The following is a 25,824-nucleotide window of genomic DNA, read 5'->3' on the forward strand; positions in this document are numbered from 1 at the left end:
CTCTTGCTCTAAAGAGCCTAAAAAAGTAAGAAGCAGTCAATTGTTTGATTGAATTTCTCCTCCCCCTACCTCCACTACTGGGGTGGAAGTGGAGACTGGGGAACTAGGCTCAGGAAGGTCTGGGCCACGGACGTGTGTGGGTGCCTGCTGCAGCCACCTGGTCGGCTGAGTGGGCTGCGTGTCCCTGTTAACCTAATGTCAGTTCTCCTGGTGCTTGGCCAGGATGTTTCTGGATTTCTTACTGGATTACTCATTTCTAATGACAATCTCCTCATATGAATTAGAATCTCTGAGCCTAGGGCCCAGAATATGTCTCTTTAGCAAGAGGCCGGGGGAGAATCCTGGGCACAGAGAGGTATGAGAATTACTGCTTCTAAGGCACAGGGTTAAGAGCTTCAGAAGCATCTGGCACTGAGTATCTGTGAATATCAAGTGCCCAACTGGAAAAACAACCAACCTCTCATTCTATTAACCAGCCAATCCAATCCAACACACTTTCCCCCAGTGCCCTGCGACCCCCTAGGGCAACTGAGAAAACGCTGGGCACTGCATTAGTTCCCTGCTTTTTTGCCTTTTGTCCTAAATAAAGACAGACTCGCTTTGAGGCTTGATGGTAAGTGATGCTTGTGTAACTTTCTGATATGCATGGGAGACAAGGCCCTTTCCAGGTCCAGCCCTCCAAATACGGGGCAGGGGAGGGGGTGCGCTGTGGTAGAACTGCTGTGGATGTGGTATAAAAGGAGCGTGCTCCTTACCTTGGCCATGCTTGTGTTTGTTGTTGATGACAATCTGCACAATGGTGCCCGACGCTTGCTGGGAATCCATAAGAGCTCCTCGGTGACTTCTGGCCCCAGGAAAGCGGGGCAGACCTCCAGCCTGTCGGCTTGGTGGAGGGTCATAGTGGGAACGGTGGTAAGAATGTCTCTGTAAAATGACAGGGCACATTCAGCTCCCCAAATCTGCCAGAGGGAAGGCAGGAATGGACTTATACACAGCTAGAGTCCATCTGATGACTTCTAGCAATGAGCTTAGCTCTGATCTTAAATGAACTACACATCCACCCACACTGGTAGCAACACAGGTATGTGAAATAAGAGCAGCCTTGAGAACGGACTGAGATTTCCCTCTCTTCTTGCAGAAGACTGGGCTAGCTTCATAGACAAACCTCAGAGGGAGCAAAGAGCCAAAGAACGGTCAATAAAATGTCCTTCCCGCTCCCGAGAATCTCATACGTAAGAATTAAAGTAGCAGCCTGCAACACAAGGGCAGAATGGGACACAGGCCACAGAAGTAGGAATTGCTGTGCAAAGTAGGAAGAGAAAGAGAACTGGTTGGGGACGGTTTGTGACCTGGACCATGAAGGCTGGACAGACTTTTTGCAGGCAGAGCTGGTGAGGAATATTCCAGGAAGTGATTCCAAGTTGAGAAGGTGTAGCAGAGAACATAGAGTCCATAAGAGGGAACAGTTGAAGGATAACATTCCAAAATGTGGGCTGCAGCCAGATCAGGGAGGACTTTACATGACAGGCGAAGGGGTGAAGACTTTATGTGGTAGGCAACAGAGGTGATGGTGTGGGAGCCTTTATGGGATTTTTTTAAGGTAGGGAAATCCTCAGAATTGTGTTTCCAAGCATTGATTCCAGATCATGTATAGGGTAAACTGAGCAGGAGGAAGAGATGGGACCCTAGGATAGTCCAGATTAGATGCACTGACACTAAATGCAGCCAATGGCATGAGATTACACGGCAGAGTAGAGATACCCTAGACATGTTGTAGAATTGACGGTATATGACAGTACCAGGATGTGAGCCAGAGGTGAGAACTTTGTTTTGCTCACTGCTACATCTCCAGGGCCCCAAACAGTGTCCAGCATTTAGAAGGGGCTCATTAAACACTTGCTGAATGAATGAATGAATGCCATGGTCCCTAATGAAAGCTGAAAATCTTATAGTCCAAATGATGCAACCATTGCTCTCTTAGCGAGGGTTCAACACATGATGAGCCCACTACTCTGCTACCCACCCCTTTCCCAGGAGCTAAGGGAGCATGAAGGCAGAGGAGGATGGAATGGATGAAGACTGGACCCTCAAGCGAAAAACCATATAACATTTTGTTTTAGGGGCAAGTGTTAGGGGTAACACTAGTGGGACAGGAGACCCACTAAAAATCTTCCACAGGCAATTAGAAAGATGCTTATATTCAGTGTTAGAAATGGCAAGGGGCCTTGAGAAGGTAGTTATAAGATCCTCTGACCCCACCATCCCAGAAAACATGTATTACAGTTATGTCCTATAGACACACATGTCGCAAATGTAGCTTTGGGAATTATTATTACTCTCTTGTGGAGGGAGGCACTGGTGGGAGAAGGGGGGAGAGAACAGGAGCTGGCGTAAGAGAAAGAGAACATAATTCTGTCAATCTAGGAAGAGTCCATGCTGGTGCATTGCTATGAAATCTCACACAAATAAGAATTTGCATCAATTGATTATCATGTACACAGATGGGATTCTTAGTGCAAATATTTTTCATTCCCACAATGGCTCATGTGTCTTTTTCACTCACATTCCACCAAGACCGTTACAGATTGTTCTGTCCTTTCTGGAGTTTAGCAAAGTTTTGCCAAAGGAACACAGAGAGGACAGTTTGGCTGGTGGGTGTCCTACCAATGATGCTGAAGGAAGGGAGTTCACCGGGGCTAGAACTTGAGAGAGAAAAGGTCGCTGACCCAAAAATGAGCTGCAAGTACAAGAAGTACTCTGATTCATGAGGGTGAAAACAAAGTGAAAAGCTGTTCTTCGGTACCAGGCACTCAGACCCTGGACATTGGGTAAGGGCAGAAAAAAAAAAAGAGATTCAAAACCAAAAAACAAAACAAAACAAATTAAAAAAAAAACACAAAAAACACAACACAAAAAACCTTAAGGATTTTGATTAGCTCTCCAGAACATCCCCCTATTCAAGTCTTTCATTTTACAGATGGAGAAACTGAGGCCAGAGAGGAGTGGGTTTTTTATTCAGGGTGACAGTGAAGATTGAGTTTTTGGAGATGGCAGGAGAGTGAGGATTGGGGGAGAAGACAGGAAGAAAGGAAAGAGAAAGTGGGAGAGGGAATGTTGTGGTCAAGTTCAGCGGCCTGCAGATGGTTGGCTAAAAGCTGCTCCGAAGAAAATATCAAAGTCTGCTAAGAGAGAGGTGCCTGGGGGGTGTAGTCGGGTAAAGTATCCAACTCTTGGTTTCAGCTCTCATCATGAACTCAGGGTTGTGAGATTGAGCCCCATGTCGGTCTCTGTGCTCAGTGGGGAGTCTGCTTGAGATTCTCTCCCGCTGTCCCTGCCCTCTCCCACCCAAATAAATCAATAAATCTTAAAAAGAAAAAAAGTCTGCTAAAATACAGTGTTCACAACCTGGGGGTGGGGGTTTTTGATTTAAGGGTAATGGCTCTTTTAGAGTTGCTCCCCTAAACAAAGGAATGAAAGAGGCTTACCAGGGACCATTCTGACCTTGTAACTTAATGCAAGGGAGAAAAAAGACATTAAGGCCTTGGAGTTCTAAGTGAAACTGGAGCTTATCTTCAAACCCAGCTGTGAAGATCTGGCTTTGAGAGAGCAGGTCAAGGTAGAAATGGCCATATACCTATGCTTTGTTTTATTCTGTTCAATATTTTGGTATTATTTGATTTCCTGACTTCAGTGCTGGTAACTCTCTCAGGCATTTTTTTAAAAGATTGATTGACTGATTGATTGATTGATTGATTGAAGTAATTTCTATACCCAACACAAGGCTCAAACTCACAACCCAGAGATCAAGAGTCACATGCTCCACTGACTGAGCTCTACCAACCAGCCAGGTACCTCTATCTCAGGCTTTTGAAGTAGTTCTCACACACTTCTTTTCTGGTGGTGGAAAATCCCATTACAGAAAGTTCCCCAGGAACTTTTTCCTTACTTGTCCTAGATCTAAGATGGGAGGGTTTTATTGGCAGAGATAGGAAAATAGGACAGTTCAGGAAAAGCCTTCAAAGGGCCTTCAGGGCTATGAATCTAAAGTTACCATAAAATAAAAAGTTTAATTTTAAAAAAAGGTCTTCGGGGCATCCAGGTGGCTCAGTAGATTATGAGTCTGCCTTCAGCTCAGGCTTAAGTCATGATCCCAGGGTCCTGTGATCGAGCCCTGCTTTGGGCTTCCTGCTCAGCAGAGAGTCTGCTTCTCCCTCTCCCTCTGCCCCTGCCACCCCCACCTTGTGCTGTCTGTCATAAGTAACTCTTTAAAAATGTCTTCAGAATGTGTCATGATTCACACAGCCATGAGCACATTATATCTTCATCACTGGCACTCTAGGACCATCCCCACCTGAGAGACCCTTGGGCCAGTTTCCTTCCCAAACCATTGTTCTGACGATGTGAGTGAGACATGGATTTCTATCTGTTTCATATTGTTTCTATCGCTAAATCTTTCCCTTTTCTAATGGTAAATCTCTGAGTAATCTATTGGGGGCAAAGTCAGAGTTTGGCCGTTGTCCAAAACAAAATTCGGCTTGCTTTCATGTTTTGGCTTTATGACCTGTGTCTACTTCTCCCTCACTGTAACACACACAGAAACACATGCACACACACACACCCATGGTGTTAGGACCAGTGCATATGAAATTATGATCCAGAAACCAAACAGAAACCACTTCAGGTTTTTACAAAGGAGTTGTAATTGAGCCACTGGTGACAGGTTCTCCTTCCTGTGGACTTCATAAAACTTGGTAAACTGATGGTTTTCAGCCCACTTGGCAAAATAAAGCAATCCTCTGTGTTTCTGACAAACTAAGGTTTTTTGATGGTTTCCTGTAAATATGAATGGTCTATTAAAGTGACAGTCTACTGAATTGGCAATGTGCTGTTAGTGCTGCATTAAATTTTTTTTAATTTTTAAGATTTTATTTATGAGAGACACAGAGAGAGGCAGAGTCATAGGCAGAGGGAGAAGCAGGCTCCCCATGGGGAGCCTAATGCAGGACCCGATTCCAGAACCCCAGGATCATGTCCTGAGCCAAAAGCAGCTGCTCAACCATTGAGTCACCCAGGTGTCCCAGTGCTGCATTTCTTGATCCCATAGAGAGCATTAGGCCTGCAAAGGATATTCAGAATGGGTTCTCCTACCTTCTAATTTTTGGCTGGTCAAGAGCCAGCAACAAGTTAGAAGCATCTCTCTCTGATTTGGGACAAATTTCTGTACATTCACATTCATGAAAAGCCCCTCACATACATTTCACCCTGCCTTCCATACACATTCATTCAAAATGAATTTCTTGGGGGCCTACTGTGTGCCAGGTACGTATTTTTCTAGTACTACAGATGCTCTTTATTATTCAAATCATATCCCACAGTATCTACCCCCTTTTAAAACAAAGGAAAATATTTATTTATAATAAAGTGGAACCATCTGGACATTTTGTTCTACCGGGCTCCAATGTTTGTTTCTAAAGATAGGTCTCAAACTCCTTTGAAAATCAATAACTATTTCAAGGCCCTGCATTCTATACCTGACCTCTTTCTGCTACAGGAAGTATGGGATTAAGCTCAGTCCCATCACTGGCAGTTTCGGAAGAAGGACAGACGAGACTGCAAGACAAGGGTGGAGCTGGAGGCAGCATAAAATGAAGTCAGGAAGAAAGGCAAATTAATGGCCTTACCAGCAGGACCACCAACCTGGCCTCAACGCTTAGCAGATAGAGCTAGGTGGAGAAAATCTTTTTAAATTTTTTAAACTTTTTTTAAAGTTCCAGTTAGTGAACTTTCAGCCCAATATGAGTTTCAGGTGTACAATATAGTGATTCAACACTTCCCTACAATGCCCAGAGCTCATCACAAGTGCCCTCCTTCATCTTCATCTCCTGTTTCACCCATCCTGGGGATCCAGAATCACTGGGAAACTGGGAAGACCATTCTCTCTTGCAGGAATGCTGCTTTTTTTTTTTTTTTGAGATATCCAGAGTATTGTTCTTCACATTCCCCCAACCCACAATCCTTCCACACTCATTCAGAAACAGCAAGGTCTAGAAAATAGTAGGAGCAGAGAATAAAGCAGACATCATTTCAACTCCCTGCTGAGGGTGTGCTGGTGAGCTGGGTATATGCAGGTCAGAAGTGGCACATGAGACAACCAGGACACATGGACTAAGCAACGCCGGGATGTTTAGACTGGCTATTTTATTACATTCCTATCAACACTTTCCTCACACCTGCCCCCCCTCCCCATCCTCAGGCTTGCCATATAATTCCCTAGACTCTGGCCTTCTATGCAATGCTTGTTGAGAACTAATTCCACAGGTTTTAAACAATCATTTAAACGTTATATACTGCACAACAAATTGACGCTCATTGAAAAACATCCAATGATACAGAAAAGATAAAAAAAAATCACGCTCTCCCTTTCCCCCTGCTGCTTCTACCCCTCTGAGATTATCACTCGTAACCTATTGGTATCTGACCTTCCAGATCTTTTTATATGCATTCAATTTGTGCAGGCACACAGGAAATGACAGTATGAGTTGCACCCTGCACCTTGGTTTGTTTACATAATATATCTTGGGGATCAGGGCACCTGGGTGGCTCAGTGGTTGAGTATCTGCCTTCAGCTCAGGGCATGATCCCAGGGTCCTGGGATCGAGTCCTGCATCAGGCTCCCTCTGAGGAGCCTGCTTCTCCCTCTGTCTATGTCTCTGCCTCTCTCTGTGTGTCTTTTAAATAAATAAATAAAATCTTTATCTTGGGGATCCCTCCACTTGAGTACACTTTTGATGTCTTGTATTCTACTTAACAACAGCACCATGTCCCACAGATTGGGTGTGTTCAACCAAGCCCCTATTACTTATGTTTGGGTTCCTTCCACTGGCTTTGCTCTTATAAAAATAATGTTGCACTGAATGCCCCGTATACTTTTTTGTATAGGGGTTCAATCAATACCCATTTATGTACCATGAATGCCTTCATACATTTTGTATATTTTTATAATCCATCAGTATGATGAGATTCTTTGAATTGGAACATCTCCTTTTCAGATTTTAAGAAGTTCAAGGTATTGCTGTACTTAGACATATGTTTTGGAGAGAGGGATTGCATTTTGCCAATTACTTTGAAATACACAGGAACAAGAGATGCTGTTGCTATACACTGAACATAGAAATGGGATATTGCAGAGTGGGGAAGGAGTGTGTAGCTGCTACCTTTTTTTCTCTTGCTGCTGTATGACTGAGAGCCTAAGGCTTAGGAGAGGCTTTATGGAGACATGTCCACAGTACCTCTGCCTAAAGAATGGACAGATCCACCTTATAATCCCATAGAAGCTCCTCTGTTAAGGACTATTGAGGACAGAGGCAGTGACCTGCCTTCCATCCAGAAGGCAAAGATTTGGCAAGCTAGCCTGAAAGGCTACCAACTTCCAATCTAGATAAGGGGTACTTAGGTGCTGGGGCTGTGATTTTTTTTGTGCCCGTGTCCTGGCCCTAGTTACCAAATATACAGTGGACTTACATGTTTTGAGATTGGTGATAATATTTAATTTTCTAAGGCAAGGGAAAGAGAAATGGTGTTATAAATGGGCCCTTTTATGGAGTTCCTAGGATAACAGCCATGGAAGGAGAAAAGTTTGGCCTGGTGCTGCGGGGTGTTGAATTATTTGAGCTATTTACACTTACTGCTTCTCTGTTGGCAGGTTGCCGGAAGATATCACCATCAGAATGTTCCCACGACAATTCTCCATCCCCTGTTTATTGCAAAATAAAGAAAGAGTCATACAAACATAGAAGGGAAAACCATCACCCTTGTGACCTAGCAACATTTTTGATTCTATGATCCCAAATTTCTCCAGACATTTTAACTGTTGTTAAGATGGCTATCCTTCTGTGTGCTGGGGGGCTTGGCTGGTTGGGCGTTGGACTCGATTTCGGCTCAGGTCATGATCTCAGGGTCATGAGATCGAGCCCTGTATTGGGCTCTGTGATGGGTGCAGAGCCTGCTTAAGATTCTCTCTGGCCCCCTCCCTTCTCTCTCTCTCTCTCAAAAAAAATGGCTCTCCTTCATAAAGTGACCCTGAAAGATTCCTCTCTGGGCCTGCTTCATTTTTCAAAACAACTCTGAAGAAAGCTGCCACTTTTCAAAAGAGCCAATCGATTCACATTGCACAAAATTTGGGAAACAAAAGACAAAATAATCACTTTCCACTGTAATAGAGCTGTCAGCCTCATTTTTGCTTATCTTATCCAGTGACAGTTAAGTATTTTGCAGGTCATATTTAACCTGTGTTTAAACTACCCTTACAAAATAAGAGATTCGAGGATTTGGGCTGTTATAATTTGTTAAAATCACCATTATGTCTCTGGAAAGTTAGGCCCTGGTCTGAAAGTTAAGGTAAGACTTTTGGTGGCTGGAATATTTACATAACAGATATCCAAGATTTACTCCTCTTTTTTTTGCCTGAGATCACTTCCCCTGGTTTGTATGTCCATTCTTTGAACAGTGAACTACTTATCATTGCCTCACTGCCAGAGTAACTGGTTTGAGGAGGAAGATCCGACTTTTAGTCTTGAGAACAACACACTACAGACAGTGATATTCCTCTACTGATTAAAGATCACTAACCACAGGACCATTTCCAAGGATTTTACCTCATGTTATCTATGACCAACCAAGTCACTGGGAAGAGCTTGGTCTTACTCTCAGTATCAATTCAACCATGTATTTGGCAGGGTAACAGGAAATACCAAAAAGTATCAGCATTTATGGATTTTCTGTTTGAATTTATCCCTCGAGCTTTCAAAGCCCACATGGAGATAGTAACATGTTACTGGTTCAAGGATGTGGTAGTCCTGTGAGGGAAAATTAGATAATATCATTGGGTTTTAGGATGTGCCAAAGACCTCGAAATTCCTTTGAAAGCAATATTATCTGGCAGTGACATATAACAAAGTTATGACTTTAGCCCTTCATGATTTAAAGATCATCTCAGGGGGAAAAAAATTAGGATTCGTCAAGAGGTGCTTGGGAGAGATTGAAGGAGTAAGTGATCAGTAAGACAGAATCATGGAAAGCTTCCCAAAATAATCAGTCATATTTTTAGAAGTAGGCATCACGGTGATATGATTTAACATAAGTAACTGCAAAGGAGCAGAGCTTTGAAACAGTAAGGAACATACTGGAAACAGCCAACAGGATGTGGCTGTGGCTGTAGTAGAAAGTTCAGATGTGAAACAAGAGAGATGGTGGAGAGGAAGAAAGGAAGAGGGAAAGGGGAACAGGGGAAAGAGGGGAGGGAGACTTAAGTAAGGGTAGTAAATAATTGCTGTGTAGACTTCAGAAAGAGGCTAAAGAATTCACATTTTATCCTGTTACTGATTTTTATATAGAGTTCCTACAGTAAAAGAAAGAGGTGACTTGTGGCAGCTTTGCCTGGCAATTGAGTGTCACCTAGCTGGGGAGCAAGTGGAATCTTGGGAGGCCAACCAAGAGGCTGTTGTAGTAACATGTGACAGGTCCTGAGAATCTCTAAAACAATGAAACAATGAAGGAGGGACAAACCAGACTACTCCAGATAAAAAGGAAATGATAAGATCCCTTGGGGATATTTGCTAACAGCGAATGGTGGTAAGGGAAAAAACAGTATAAAAGGATGTTAGGATCGGAGGGCACCTGGGGGGCTCCATCAGTTAAGCAGCCCACTCTTGATTTCTGTTCAGGTCATGATCTTGGGGTCCTGGGATCGGGCCCCATGTCCGTCGGGGAGTCTGCTTGAGGATTCTCCCTTTCCTTCTCCCTCAGCCCCTCCCTGCTGCTCTCATGATCTCACTCTCAAATAAATAATTAAATCTTAAAAAAAATTTTTTACATAAAAGGATGCTAAGGGTTGCAAGTATGGCCAGCTGGGAAATGGCACTGCCCTTGACAGTAAGGTGGGATGAACTTAAATGTACTCGTTCTGTTTTCACTGGCAGTGGCAGGTCTAAGCTTTGTCGTGAGCCAGATGAAAATGTGGGACCGGAGAGAAGACTGGAAACCAGAAGAGATTCACGAGCAAATGGCAGAACAGAATGTCAAAGCTATAGGATATGTTTTCTAATCTAAGTAGCCCAAAGAGAACAAATTTTAAAAGAAAAATGAGGGGATCCCTGGGTGGCTCAGTGGTTTAGCGCCTGCCTTCAACCCAGGGCATGATCCTGGAGACTCGGGATCGAGTCCCACATCGGGCTCCCTGCATGGAGCCTGCTTCTCCCTCTGCCTGTGTCTCTGTCTCTCATGAATAAATAAAATCTTTAAAAAATAAAAAAAAAGAAAAATGAGAGAAGAGCTCTCTTCCCCAAATGCTCTTTGCAAATGTAGATTTAATGGTTGGTACTGGCATGCAATGTTTACTTAGCATGACCTTCTGAGAAGGTCAATTTATTGCATTTAGACTCTAGAGTCTTCAAAGGGCTTTTAGATAGTGTCTTGAAATACTTAGCGTCCAAGCAGAATCTCGAAGCAAGTAGTCCCTGTTAAGTGAGCCGATAGGTAAGATAGCAAGACAATGAGGAGGCAAGTCGGGATCAAGCATGGGAGTGGACTATTAATATCCTGTAACACCAAGATGTCGCAACACCTAAGCATTTGCAGACAGGCATGTGTGCCTCAATCGGAATCATTTCACCTCATTAAAAACTACTGGAGTCATTACTTCTGTATAGATCTCAAGTAGGAATGACTACTATTTTGGTTGCTTTTGAGCTTTTGACATCATCAAAATGGCATTCTCTAAGTTGGAATGTTCTATAAGTAAGGAGTCATTCGATGTAATTTGAACCATAGTTAAATTGGAAGAATCTTCTCAGACGTTCACATTTTGTTCAGCTGTGAGTGATTCTCTTAGACTTGGGCCAAATCTGTCTGGAGAGGTGATAATAGTTATCCATTTACTACTTTAGATACTACACTTTAGATATATCTAAGAGACAAAATGCATAAAAGAAAAAAGCAAGCACCAATACTCTAAAACCTGTTCCTTTCCTTCCTCCCTTCCTCCCTCCCCCATCCGATTCACTGGTAAATTATCTTGAGTGAGAGGGAGCTTCTTTTTTCAGCCAAGGCTTTACTTAAAACAAAACAAAACAAACAAAAAACCCCCCAGTGATTCTAATGGAGACAGATGGATTCTAGTTAATTCTGAGAAGCAACAAGATGTAATTTTAACCAATTTTTAAAACCAAAATGAAAAACAACTCTAGTGTACTGTATGTCAAACAATATTCGTTTAACCTTAAAAGCCACATGTGTTGTTTATTCAAACCTCAATTATAATCTGAGTGGTACCCTATAGAGCTAAAATGGCTTGGCTTTCTGGTAATGGGAGAAATGGAGAACAAGCATTTGAAATACAGTCAAGAGCTGGGCTACAATTCGGACTGTTTATAACTCCTGTGGCTTCCATTAATCTTTGGTTAGCTTGAGTAGGTCACAGAAGTAAACCCTGTCCTCTCAAAAGGACTAAGTGTACAATGAGATTATTAGATACCCATGAAGATAAGCCTCAGAAAGCAAAACTACGCCAGCATGTGGCCACTTCTGAACCACACACAACATCATAAAGAGCGTGCCTATAGGTCCTGATGGATCTGAGACAACCCAGTTTCATGCCTCTTTTTCTACAGGCATAATTACTGAGCCCTCTCCCTTTCAAAAGTGTCTTGGTTTGGATGATAAGATATGTAGTCGCTCTAATCATAAGGCACATGGAAATGAAATGAATCCCCGAGACTGGGTGGGGGCTGTATGGTGATCTCTGTGACAAGGGAAAGGGAAAGGGATCTCTGTACTTTCAGAGCAACATGTCAAAATCAGCAGAACCAGGGCAAATTATTAAAGGGCTTTTGTGAGGGGAAACCGGAAGAGGGCGGAGAGGAAGAAAGTGATGGATCGTGACATCTCCACCTACTACGTGCCAGGTTCTGGGGTGAGCCACTTGATGGCCTGCAGATAATACCCAAGCTGGAGATGAGAGAGTGGAAGCAGATGACTCAGGGGCCTCTGCCAAACATCTAATTCTACAAATTCTGTTGAGAGGGAGCAAGCATGCTGAAATTTAAGTGAAGCTTTAAAGAACCCGGGTCACAAGGATTCTCCACTGTTAGACCTTGGAGCTAACAACGATATACAGTACCACAGGAAGCCCTCCAGTATTTTGTAGACAGTCATGTTTTCTAAAAATACTTCACTGTCAAAGCACTTTATTGTTTGGGCTGTCAATACAAGCTCTTAGCATTTTAAACACAATATCTGCTTGAGACACACAAAGGCACAGACAAGGGGGAATCCTGCCAAGAGGAGCAAGCCAAATCTGAAGAATACAAAAGCATTTATCCAGAAAAATCAGAAATACATACTTTTTTTAAAAAGGCATTGTGAAAGTTGCGTGTGCTTGTGAGAGGGAATTATGGGAGAGGGCACAGAGAAGTTATTAGCTAGATGGTACCCACAACCCACAGTCTGCTCTTCCAATGGCATTGTGGTTATGCAGATCCAAGTTGATACTTAGAAATGGGGCATTTGAGTCTTATCCCAATAACTCAGTTGGAAGAATTACCATGTCCAGCCCCAGGGAGCAGAGTTGTCACAAAGTCTGTTCCTCCCAGTAGCCTCAGAGTTCAGAGTCCTCAAAGTTGCTCCACATCCCCAAGTTGAGAGGCAACATAGCAGTCATGGCTAAGAGAACCACCCACGCCAGCCAGACTACCTGGGTCCAAGTCCTGGCTCTGCCCCTTTTCACCCGTGTGACTCTGGGCAAGTGATGAACCTCTCTGAGTCTCAGCTTCCTTATGGCTAAAATGGAGACAATCAAATCCAGCCCAGAGAGTAGTGGGGGATGAAATGGATTAGTGTGAGCAAAGAGCTCAGAGCAGTGCCTGGCACAGCAAGTGTTATTCTTCCTATTCCTCCCATCCTTTCCCTCCTCTTCTTCCCTCCTTCCCCTCAAGAGTAGCTTACCCATGGGGAAAACCCAACTTAAGGACTCCCGTGAGCATTTGAAGTATCTAACAAGGAAAGGCTCTGGATTAAACAAAAAATGAAGCCCAACAATAAGAAAAACATTTATGCCTGCTCATAGAAAGGAAATTATATCATTTTAAAATCATTCCATTTTGACTTTTTTGTATAGATATTTTTCTCTTTCTTTTTTATTTTATTTATTTTATTTTTTATTGGAGTTCAATTTGCCAACACATACCATAACACCCAGTGCTCATCCCGCCAAGTGCCCCCCTCAGTGCCCGTCACCCAGTCACCCCATCCTCCCGCCCACCTCCCCTTCCACTACCCCTTGTTCATTCCATTTTGAAAGCCAGGATCCTGGATGCAGGAAAAGAAAAAAAGAAAGAAAAAAGGTCACAGAGATTCTTTTAGCCCCATTCCTTCTGAACTGGCTTAGATTCTCTCATAATTATGCTAGTCCTCTCCTAATTGTCATCTTTGTCAAAGAGGCATTTGAGTTTTAATGCCATCCCTTATTCTCTCTTGACTTAAAATGAGGCTGAAGAGGGCAGATACCTGCTTCATTGGGAGAGAGTGCAATCTTGTAGTAATAAAGCAGAGTGATAACAGTCCAAGGATCCAAATAAAGAGAGTCCTACATCCACACAGGGAAAATAACAAGCAGATAGATGGAGAAGGGAAGCTCAGAGATCTATCAATGTTTACTGCTGGTCAACCTGGGAATGAATGGAAAGCAGTCCATTTAAAGTCCTTCAATTCACAAATACTGCATTAGCTCCCCGGCCTTATCCAAAGAGGACTGGGATGTCTGGTGGGAGTAGGGGACATGGGGCTGGTTTTCATGGCTAAATCCAAGGGGTAAGTGGATGTAGTCATTCTACTGATTTGCTTGAATAAGTGGTATTCACTGTCCACTTTGCCTTGGCTACAAGAGACTTGGACTTTGTTGTAACATAGATAATATTCGAATATGACTCCCTCTGCCTGACACTGCTTGTCTTGCTCACATTTCTTTTTCTTGTTCATGCTGTCAGTCAACAAATCAGACCAATTTCTAAAAATATTGGGGTCTAGGCTCAGGAAGATTATTCCAATGAGAATAATGCACACATGTGGTGGTGTGTTTCTGGGCAGTCATGGCATCCCTTGAAGCAGTCAGAAGGACAGGGCTGAAGGAAGAGTAGCTTTAACCTGTGAAGAAGTACTTGCTCTGAAATACTTCACCGGAAATTCCTTATTTTTATTATAGAACCAGATCCCTATACATATGAGAAACCCTTCAATCCCAGAGCAGGATGGGGGTGTTTATTCGACATGGCCAATTAGGAATCGGTGTTATTCATTTGTTAAGCTCAAAATGAAAGTCAATGTCAACGCTGTCTCATCCACCGTCTGAAGGGCTTTCTGTCTAAGAAGAAACATTCTAAGTGGCACCTGGGTGGCTCAGTCGGTGAAGTGTCTGCCTTTGGCTCAGGCCATGATCCTGGGATCCTGGGATTGAGCCCTGCACTGGGCTCCCTGTTCGGTGGGGAGTCTCCTTCTCTCTCTCTCCCCTGCTTGTTCTCTCTCTCTCTCTCTCTCTCTCTCTCAAATAAAATAAAAATAAAATCTTTAAAATAAAAAAGAAACATTCTAGACATAAGAGACATCCCAAGTAGGAACACGATGACCAGAGAGGAGTGAGAGTCCTGGGAGTGTCAGTAAGTACCTGAACATGAAATCTGAGCACAAGGGCCGGAGAGAGAACAAAAACAAGCTGGAAAGTTTCCATGGAAAAAGGAAGCTTCCAGTGGAGATTTAGAAGGAAAGAGGAAGGCCAAGGGTGGGCTGTCAGATGGTCCCCATCTTCATGAACATGAATGGTTCACCTGAGAACAGGGCTTATTAATGGTTGTCAGACTCTTCTGTCACTGAAGAGGTCAGAGTGTTTCAGCACATTTTGAAGTTTCAGTTAGAGCACAGCAACTCAAAAACCATAAATGACTGAATTCATTTTTATCTTTTTTGAGCAGTGTGTCTCATTAACGATGTCTTCTTCCTCATCATGACCTGGTGATGGTGGTGTTTCTGCAGAAAATGTGGACAAAACCCAAAATAATGCTAGGCCAATACACGAGGATCTATATTTGGAGGTGCTGTTATTTTCCCCAGTTCTGTTTGATTTTGAGAAGTTTGAAAACTTGGGGAGATTTTTTTTGACATTATTACAAAAATGAACTACCTGGCTCACCACTTCCCTCAAGACCTCTGGGTTCCAGCCAAGACGGCACCTCACGTGTAATTTTGCTGCTTGTTTTTGTTTTTGTTTTTGAAAGAGAAATAAAAAGCCTTAGGTAAAATGGTAGCTGTCTTGAATACTGACAAATTGCTTTTAGACAGTTGCTTCTGGTTTTTGGTCACTTGTGGAAGTTTGTAGAAATAGCTCCAATTTCATAAAGCAAGATTCAATTTTCTCCTTTGGCTCTTTGGAAATGTATTGGATAAATGAGCTTGGATTGATTAAGTTGTAAGTTCAGTCATCTCTCTGGCCTCCCTACCTAGGACTCACTTAGAATGCTGTCAAGAGATTTTCATAGCTGTAGCTTTTTCTTTTTAATATATCCACCACAAGATATGCGTAATTCTATGCTAGGGTAAACAGAGGAAAAGGGTGGCCCTTCCCCAGGTAAGGAGCTGAGACCAATGAAATGATGAACAATACAAGAAAATGTTTTAAATACTGGACTCTACAAGCTAGACTAAGCCCCAAGTGTGGTCCAAGGAGCTCAAGGAGGACTAGAGTTATCAGGTGGGGCTCTTTAGAAAGGGTGGGACATGAGCTGGGCTCTTGAAAGATGGGTTAGGATCGTAATCTGTAGGAGAGAGGAGGAAAGCTATTCTAAGCTTGTGGGGAGTGAGAGCTAAGAGAGGCACACAGCAGGAGACAAAAGTGGGAAGGAACAGAGCATATTTTAGGACAAAGGGAACAGCCAGCCCAGAGTATAAGGTGTGAGTGTTGGCGTCAGAGGAATGAGGATGAGTAGTAGGTTAAGGAAGGGGAAGATTGCTTTATAAAGCACCTTTTAGGGATCCCTGGGTGGCACAGCAGTTTAGCGCCTGCCTTTGGCCCGGGGCGCGATCCCGGAGACCCGGGATCGAATCCCACGTCGGGTTCCCGGCGCGTGGAGCCTGCTTCTCCCTCTGCCTGTGTCTCTGCCTCCCTCCCTCTCTCTCTCTCTCTCTCTGTGACTATCATAAAATAAAAAAAATAATAAAGCACCTTTTAAAACCATCTGAAGAACTGACACTGTATAATGTGGTAGGATATGGTAGGCACTGACCAACAGGATCAAGTATTTCTGTAAGAAGAAAAGCCTGGACTAGGGTATTATACACACGTAAAACAGAGGAAGGACCCTTATAGACGCTCCTACAGCATCGAGTGGCCAGTTCCACTCCCTGGTGAGATCCTGGGAGTGTAAGACTGCCATTGCTATGCCCTAACTTTTTAAAAAGATTTTATTTATGTATTCATGAGAGACACACAGAGAGAGGCAGAGACATAGGCAGAGAGAGAAGCAGGCTCCCTGCGGGGAGCCTGATGTGAGACTCGATCCCAGGACCCTGGGATCACACCCTGAGCCAAAGACAGATGCTCAACCACTGAGCCACCCAGGCATCCCTGTAATGAAGATTAAATGAGGTATTACACACATATGTGCTTACACCACTGCCTGGCACATAGTAAATGCCACATACGTACTCTGTCTATGCAGGCTTGCCTCTCGATACAGTCAACAACACCAAACCTCTCTCTTGTCTAGAGTCCAAGTACAGAGCCTTCCCCTTTGCTTTGGCAAGATAGGCAGGAGACAGGAAGCAGAAAGGATAAGTGGGAGAGGGAAGCTGGGAATGGGTATAGGTTTGAGGCCTGCCTGCCCAGAATGTGGTAGTCGTATGAGATTTTTGTTCTGATCAAGTTTCTCTAAAGGTTCCAGTGGCTGTTTGCACTCCATTTCCAGTACAGAAGAGGTTTGCTGAAGTGCCAGCAATGACATGCCAATTTTCTCCTGACTCCTAGCCTCAGGGACAGTCAAAAGCCCTGGAGCTGGGGTTGAGATCCAGTCTGTGGCTAATACTGCCATGTGACCCAGGAAGAGAGCACACATCTGTGTTGGGTGACAGCGCAGAGAAAGAACCTGTTCAAATAGGGCCCTTTATATTAACGTTCGTGAGTTCAGCACTTAAAAGGGTATTTCTCCTGCAGTATTTGTCTGCAATTAGGGTGGTCAGCATAGGGGAGAAGTGTGTCTGCATTCCCAGCTGTATGAGTAATACGCTTATGCAAGATACACCTTTGTAAAAACACCATCTCAGCAGGAAAAAAAAATAACAAGGTGCTTCCAACATTAGCACTTCAAAGGAGATTCAATCACATTATATGCAACTGAAAGATGGAAAGAAATTCGAGGCAAAGAGAAAAGCATCAATTTTATGAAAGTGTGGGATTTAGTCTTCATAGGGAAAGATGAAAGAGAAGAGTTTATTTAGGCTGGAGGAGAGATAGTGGAGAAAGAACTTCGGGAATTGTCAAGTGTATGAAGGGACAACACAGGATCCGTCACAGCTCGCTTTTATGCATTGCTTTTGAGGACATGATAAAAGAAAGGAAATTTAAATTGTGACAAGAGAATCGCTGAGAAGATGGTGAGCCCCAGGATCTGTTACCACAAGAGGGATGAGAAATTAAATTCTGTGTGTGGAGATTAAGTAAAGAAAAAGGCAAGACTATCACACATAGAGGAGAGGGTGCAATCATACTCAACTCCGGCCAATAAATATAATAATATTGTGTGAAATATAATAATTATTTCATATGAAGCAATAACTCTGTATCAGAATTTCTCCTAGGGAAGCTGAGGTGGCTTAGTGTTTGAGTATCTGCCTTCGGCTTAGGACCCCTGGGATTGAGTCCCGTATCGGGCTCCCCACAGGGAGCCTGCTTCTCCCTCTGCCCATGTCTCTGCCTCTCTCTCTCTGTGTCTCTCATGAATAAATAAAATCTTTAAATTAAAAAGGAAAAGAAAAAGACTTTCCTAGCTCTCTACATCACCTTGGTTAATTTTTACCTTTCCATAGGTGTTAGGTATTATAAGCTCCATTTTCAGAGCTGAAAAAAAAATGAGGTTCCATGTAGGTAAGCAGCTTGCCAGAGGTATCACTAGTAGGCGGAAGCTCAGTTACATCAAATCTGTGTCCTTCTGGCTTCAGAGCCTATGTCCGTGGCACCACGCCTTTTCTCAGGAGCAATAGTATGTCTTTTGGCAGCTGCCTTTCTTTTATTCATTGTTCTTCAGTTTAGATTTCTCACGGTTTCCTTTGCTTCAAACAATATAATCTCAATCTGACAAGTGGATTATAGCAACTAGCTGGTGATGTGAGCAAGCGCGTGTACTCTGTGCGGATTCTCTTCCCTTTGGAGCAGACTCAAATTAAGGTGGGGGCAAAGATAGGGAGATGAGGAACAAAATGCTCATCTTTTCTGGCTTAAATGTCATAGCTGTATGGATGTACGGACACCCTCACTGTGAGAAAGCATCATAGAGAGATACAAGGCAAACCAAATGAGGCTCTCATGAAATCCACACTGACTTGTGAGGACCACTAGAAAGGGCATAAGAAAAGGGATGAGCATAAACTGGTACTCAGAACGAGGTCACTTCCTGAAGTGTGATGGGGTTGGAAAAGTACCTGGTCATCAGAAATGACACCAAATGATTTCTTACCGACCATGAATCAATGTACAGCCAGCACCACCCCTACCACAGCCTGTCAGTAATTCAGAGGCAGAAAACACAGCAATAATATCATATGTCAGGTGCATCTAATTCAAACTATCACTTTCTGGCAGTACTTCCAAGCTAGTGTGCATTCATTCAAAGAGCGCCTACTTTGTACCTAGAGCAGTGCAGGGGGGGCAGGGGGAAGAAGATGAACCAGAAATAGCCTTTGTCCTAAGAAGCTCATAATTGGGGACACCTGGGTGGCTCAGTGGTTGAGCATCTGCCTTTGGCTCAGGTCATGATCCCGGGGTCCTGGTATCGAGTCCCATGTCGGGCTCCCCTCAGGGTGCCTGCTTCTCTCTCTGCCTAGGTCTCTGCCTCTCTTTCTCTGTCTGTCATAAATAAATAAATAAGATCTCTAAAAAGAAGCTCATAATTGATAGGGAGGATAGGACATGGGCACACATAATAAAAAACAAAAGGTAATGAAGTGATAAATGCTACTAGAGAAGCACCCAGGAAGTGCTGTGGAGTCTCAGAAAGGAAGGTGGTTTACTCCTCACTTATAGATTTAAAAAAAATGCTTCATATAGGAAGTGGCAGTTGGACTGGCCTTTGGATAAGCGGGAATTCAGGATGGAGAAATTAAGGATGGCAGGGGGAAGGCAGAGGAGAGAGAAAGGCCTTCTGTCTAGTATTTATCGAGATGTGGCCAGAGGATTGCCTGCATCGGAATCTGAGGAGGTTGTACCTGAGCTATGTCTTGGGAAACTTGTAGGATTTCCATAGGCAGAGATGAAAGGAAAAGGATTTTCCAGAAAAAAGGCAAGTTTCCCTCCTCCAAGATCTTGCTGTCCATGTCAGTTTGTACCTAGGCATCCATTTTGTTCCCTTGACCTCCTAGTTCCCTATCATGAAATGGCTGTGACTCATTCATCCCAAAGTCAGTTGCCATATAGTTGGAATTAGATCCTCTGGCCAGTCAGAATGACATTTGTTACTTTTCTACTGCTTTCAGTTTTCAGATTTTTAATGTGCTCAGTTTAAGTGCACTAAACCCAAATATGAACCATTGTTAGGGCTGCCTGCCTCCAGTCATCTACATGGTCTTAGGAATAGGTTCTTAAAGCAGAGTCTACGGGCCACCTGCCTCCAAGTGGACAATGGGGCCTGCCCACATGTACATGCCGGGACCCCACCCCAAAGCCATTGAATCACAATCTTGCAATTGTTGTCTGAGGATCTGAAAGTTCTCCAGGTGATTCTGAAGCACACTAATGTTGGAGAAATCTTGCTGGCGGGGGGGTGGGTGGGTAGTGAAAGCACAAAGGTAAGACAGCACAGGAACACTGAGAGAAGAACCTAAGGTGCGGGAATGGAAGAATATGGGCTAGAAAGGTAAGTTGAAGCTACAGTGTGAGAGGCCTTCACTGTCTGAGGCAGGGGATTGATGTATATTCTAAATGGTCCTTTTCCTGCAAGATCTCATTTAAACCTCACAGGCATTTCGAAGTAAGTACTAACATTATCCTCCCTTTAGAGATTGTTAGAAAGGCTGAATGCACTGCTCATGATCCAGCTGGAAAGTAGCAAGACTGGGCTCAGAGCCGAGGCAGCTGGTTCCAGAGGCTCCAGTGTGAACCACTAGTTTGTACTGTGTCCCCAAACCAGACACCTGCCCTTTCACACGAGACAGGCTACTACACTCGCCTTCTTCCTGGGCTCTCCCCTTGCTTTGCGGCCTCCCTCCAATCTAGTATGGATACAACAGCCAATGAGATCTTTTAAGACATCAACTGGTTCATGTCATGCCCTGCTCACAACCTTCCAGTGGCTTCCCAAGGTATTTAAAAACTGAAATGCAAACTCCATCCCATGGCCTTGAAGGTCCTGCATGGTCTGACCCCCGCTCACTTCTTCAGCCTCATCTCCAGCCAGCTTGGACTACAATTACTACAGTCCAGAGAAGAAAAATGCAAGTACACTGTTTCAATCTTTATTTATTTGTTTATCATTTGTCTTCTCTGGTAGAATGTGAGTTCCACAAGAGTGAAGAATGGGTTTTTGCTGCTATGTATGCCATATCTGGTTGTAGAGGGTATGTGCTGCATAAATGTGCTGCACAGAAGGGGTGCATTAACAAGGACTTTCTGGAAAATGGCAGTAAAGGGGGATCCCTGGGTGGCGCAGCGGTTTGGCGCCTGCCTTTGGCCCAGGGCACGATCCTGGAGACCTGGGATCGAATCCCACATCAGGCTCCCGGTGCATGGAGCCTGCTTCTCCCTCTGCCTGTGTCTCTGCCTCTCTCTCTCTCTCTGTGACTATCATAAATAAATAAAAAAAATTTTAAAAAAAGAAAATGGCAGTAAAGTCTCTTAAGTAAAAAATAATTCTCTTTGTAATTTGCATAAAGATGCCTTGGAGTCTAGCAGTGCCCTGTAGGTTACTCTACTTACCGATACGTATCTAGCTTCTAGCACTGGGCTGAGCTTACAGTAGATGCTCAATAAATATGTCGATTGGGTGGAAGGAAAGAAGACAAAATCAGAATACTGCTAGAGGGAAAGCCAGAAAGGAAAGGGATAGAGAAGACAGCTGATAGATTTAATGATTTGAGAAGAGGCAATAAAGGAGAAATTAAAGGTGATTATGCTCGATCTGAGAGGATAGAAATGGCGTCATTATCAAAGAAATGGAAACCAAACAAAAAAACACTGGCTTGAGAACAATGATGCCATTTTGGCTATAATCTGAGAAGATGACACCTTCTGCCTTCCATTTTGCTTTTACTGAGTTTGTCACCATTTGACTGTGGGGCTTTAAAGAATATACCTAGATTTTCCCTGCAGAGTCTTCAAAATGGTCACACCAGGGCTCTGCAAGGCCCATTCTTCCTGTTAAGGCTATTCATGGAAATGGCCTATGTTTCACAATTCAGTAACACAGAGGCCCAGCTAAAAGTGATCAAGGGAGAAAAGATATAGGCACTCACTTTCTCAGTAGATGACACTCACTCTTATTCTTCTGCCACATGCTAGGGCAGTTTCTTTCAGGTGGTGGCCCTTAAAATCAGTGTTTCTTTCCTCTCTTTTTTGAATGGATTGCCCTCCTCTCCACCCCAGCTAAAACCTAACGTTTCCACAAAAAAATTCCCTTTCTTACGACATTGGACAGCTATCCAGGATGGCAGCACCCCTATGTCTTGTGATATGGGACACATACCTCTGCATACCCGGCAGCAGGAATCCGGAACAGAGACTGGGAATGCACAGGTTAACTTGGGACAAGTCTTGAGACCACAGTACACATTCCCCTCCTGCCAAGGAGAAACAGAATTTAAGGTCAGAAGGATCTGGGTAGAAGCATAAAGTCTTCTTAGCTCAGGACCTGGGATGAGTAGGAATCCAAAACATGCCACCCATTCCCAGAGCTCTCCCATAGTTAGTTCTAGAGCTTCCTAAATGTTATGATGCTTTATTTTTTTTCTGTTTACTATTTCTCCACATCAGAGACTATGTTACCGAAGAATTGGCAATCCTTGTTGGACATCCTGGTCTAAGATGGTACAAAGCAGTCAGTGTTAGGGCTGCCACTGGCCTGCCAAACCCCAAAATATGGTCTTGCTCCTGTCTTCTCTGTTCACTGTATTTCCTGATCCACATCACACCCCAGCTGGATATTGGGGTTCCAGGGAATGCAGATTTGTATGACAGCCATCTTTTATAACACTCCAAACCAGGGAGACTGGCTGTTTGGGGTAATACAAAACTACACAAGACGATGTGAATGGATTCCCCAGTTCAGCACCAGGCAAGGGAGAGGATCAAATTTACCTGCTATTATGTCTGTCTTGACATAGTTTCCACTCCCTAAAGTTCTATGTTCCAAACATCCTTCCTTAAAACTTGTTCTTATAAGCATATTATTCTGGGGCTAGAAGTCTCCCTGAAAAGTCATTAGGAGGGCAAGGCCACAACCAAATTCTCCCAAACCACCAAGATACCGTATTTTTACTGTAAGTCCCCAAGGGAAGGGATTCTAGAACTTCCCTTGGCAATCCAGTGTTTAATGCCTTTACAGAAAAAAAATCCTAATTTTAACTTCATTGCTTCACACTTCAGTTGAAACAACCATTTTATTCCATTTTCTGGTCCTACCTATTACATTCTTTGAACTGCACAATTGCATGAAGATATAATCAGTACACTTTATTCCTAAGGTATATACGGTTCTTCTGACAAGTGATATCACAGGAACAATCATGTTTTGCTCAGAGCGTTCTCACTGCAAGTTATCCAGAGAAAACTGGCTGGGAGAAGACATAAGAGATGGGAACCAAGAGATCCCCATTTTCTTGTGAATTGGACTGAGTGGCCTTCGATGGTGCCAATGGCTTTTCTAGCCACAGCATCCCCAAAGCTTCGAATAGTTGAGTCCCTCTGATGAAGGCTTTGCTGGGGTGACTATTGTGAAAAGGATGGCAGATCAAGACCATCAGGTCATGTCTATCCATTTAAACAGTCCCAAAGCTTTAAGACCAGGATATGACAGGGTCTGATTTCTTTAACAGAGGTCAGGGTTGTTCAGGGTTTGTGAAATTCAGGGAGTCTAGATTAACAGGGAGGCTGAGGATTTCAATGCAATTCGTCTTGGGACACCTGGGTGGCTCAGTTGGTTGAGTGTCTAATTCTTGGTTTCAGCTCAGGTCGCCATCTCAAGGCTTGTCAGACTGAGCCCCATGTGGGGCTCCACGCTCAGCAGGGAGTCCGCTTGAGATTCTCTCTGCCCCTCCCCCTACTTGTGCACACACTCGCGCTCTCTCTCAAGTAAATAAATCTTTTAAACAAATAAATGCAATTTGTCTTCCTTTCAAACAACTCACTGTGTAGGCTCAAAGCAAAGGTGTAAGCACTGGAGAAGCTCTGGTATTGGGGTAGGGGCCAGCAGGAATGAGAAGACGCTGGGTCTTACCGAACAGCTGCACTGCGTACACTGATTGGGTTGCCGGTTCTGAAAGAGCCCTTCAGCCACGAACAGCTCACCATGTTGGTAAGTAGTCCCGTTGTATTCACAGGACTTGCTGGTCACCTTATTGTTCGCTGGGGGTAGGGAGTCTTCTAGGACAGAGCGGAGAAAAACCACACCGAGTATTGGCATCACTGCAGAGAATTTCATAAATCCCAACAGCAGAGGGGGCTGTACCACATAGAGGGAGTTCAAGATAACCCCCGATTCAGTAGCTGATGACTTTAGATAATATGAAAGCAACCAGACAAGAATGGCAAGGGACATGACCATCCATCTATTCTTTCATTTGTTGAGCATTTATTGAATGCTTACTATGTGCCAGGTTCTGTGATGGGCACTAGAGAGAAATCGGAGAAGGACAAGACCCCTGCCTGCACTGAGCTAAGAGACCAGGCGAATAACATGTTAACTTGGCTGGAAGGAGGGAGTTCTTTCAGAAGAAGAATCATCTATTACAACTACCTTGGTAACCTTACCTCCTCCCATGTTTTGTATCACTTGGCATGTGTTTGTATGCTTATTCCGGCCTCTGGAGTCCTTGCCTTTTTTTTTTTAATATATAGGTGACAGAGAGTCTTTGCTTATTTTAAATACCACCACCAAGATCACCCCCCTCCTCCCACTCTTTTCCACCTACTGCAGTCCTGATTTTAAAGGCTTGGGAAAAGTTCCTTTTCCTCTAGGAAGCATCCCCGCATAGCTCCAGCCCATAATCTGGACCTTGAAATACATGTCATTTCCAAAGTGCACAAACCGGCACCTGAATGTTACTATAACTCCCATTTGTGAATTATAGTCACCTAGCCAAAAATTTACAAAGAGATTTCATACAAATTATTACCAGGGAGCCTCATAACAACCCTATCAATCAAGTAAGGCTTAACTTCATTTTTCACTTGAGGTTGACTTCTCTGAAGTCCCAGATGTAGTATGTGATGACCCTAAACTCCATTTTTTTTCTGTCAACCTCTGTATACATGCAGATGTATTGCTTTTTAAGGACCAGGACTCTACCTTACAGGTCTCTTTTCTCTGTGGCATCTAGTGCAGGGTGGCCATGTAGCAAAAAGCCAATGTACCAATGCACCTGGGGACTTGGCTCTAAGTGAATGGTCTCAAGAACTCTTTTTACCGGGCTTCATTAAAATGCATGGTGTATGTGCCTGTGTGTACATACTCACGAACTCGTGCATACACACACCCAACAATGAACAAGCCCCCAGATTAAACTCATCACTTATGTACAAATTAACAATAGATCTAAATAGGGCTTGGAAAGTGCCCTCTGTAGAACAGTGGAAGAGAAATCAGGGGAGTTGTGTGTTTCACTAGGGGAAGGCTTAGACATTAGACTGTCATCCCTTCCTTCCTATGAGTCAAAAGTATAATGCAAATGAGTTCATCTTATGGGTTAATTATACCTCAGTATAAATACAACTGTTTAAAAAAACAGAATGATACTCTGTTTTCCCTTCAGATTGTATAAATCTTTCACCCTTTGAAAAAACAGAATAAAATTCTTCTTAGAGGGACTCCTGGGAGGCTCAGTGGTTGAGCGTCTGCCTTTGACTCAGCGTAATCCCAGGATCCGGGGATCAAATCCCATATTGGGCTCACTGCAAGGAGCCTGCTTCTCCCTCGCCTATGTCTCTGCCTCTCTCTGTGTGTCTCTCATGAATAAATAAATAAAATCTTAAAAAAAAGAAATTTTCCGTAGGATGTAGGTGAAAATGATAAAGGCTAATGGTAATAGTAATAATAATAAAATAATAGCTAACATTTACTGAGCCCTAATTAATATGCAAGGCACAGTGGTGAGTGCTTTTCCATACATGCTCACATTGGTTTTTACCAATAATATTCTAAAATGACATGATTATGCCCATTTTGCTGACGGGGAAAGTAAGGCTTAAGAAATTAACTGACTTGCTCCAGGTCACACAATTTGCAAGTGGTAGCACCAAAATCTGAACTGATGTCGGACTGATTTTAGAATCTTCCAACCTTACCACTACACCAAGGGCAGTGT

At 43.5% G+C, this 25,824-nt stretch overlaps 1 protein-coding gene across 6 annotated transcripts in view; it reads right to left on the reverse strand.

Moving 5' to 3' along the window:
- Nucleotides 1-25,824, reverse strand: part of CHRDL1 (chordin like 1) — a 109,463-nt gene that overhangs the window by 16,540 nt on the left and 67,099 nt on the right. For 4 of the 6 annotated variants that reach the window (XM_055338792.1, XM_055338788.1, XM_055338789.1 and 1 more), the window contains exons 5-8: nt 23,739-23,884; nt 21,990-22,083; nt 7,686-7,753; nt 756-924 (exon numbers count right to left, since the gene is read on the reverse strand). In XM_055338792.1, coding sequence (XP_055194767.1) covers nt 756-924; nt 7,686-7,753; nt 21,990-22,083; nt 23,739-23,884 — 477 coding nt within the window. The remainder of the gene's footprint in view (nt 1-755; nt 925-7,685; nt 7,754-21,989; nt 22,084-23,738; nt 23,885-25,824) is intronic. The other 2 variants (XM_055338793.1, XM_055338791.1) reach the window with 1 other exon arrangement.

This window comes from Nyctereutes procyonoides, unplaced genomic scaffold (genome assembly GCF_905146905.1).
Source record: "Nyctereutes procyonoides isolate TBG_1078 unplaced genomic scaffold, NYPRO_anot_genome, whole genome shotgun sequence".
Lineage (NCBI taxonomy): Eukaryota > Metazoa > Chordata > Mammalia > Carnivora > Canidae > Nyctereutes > Nyctereutes procyonoides.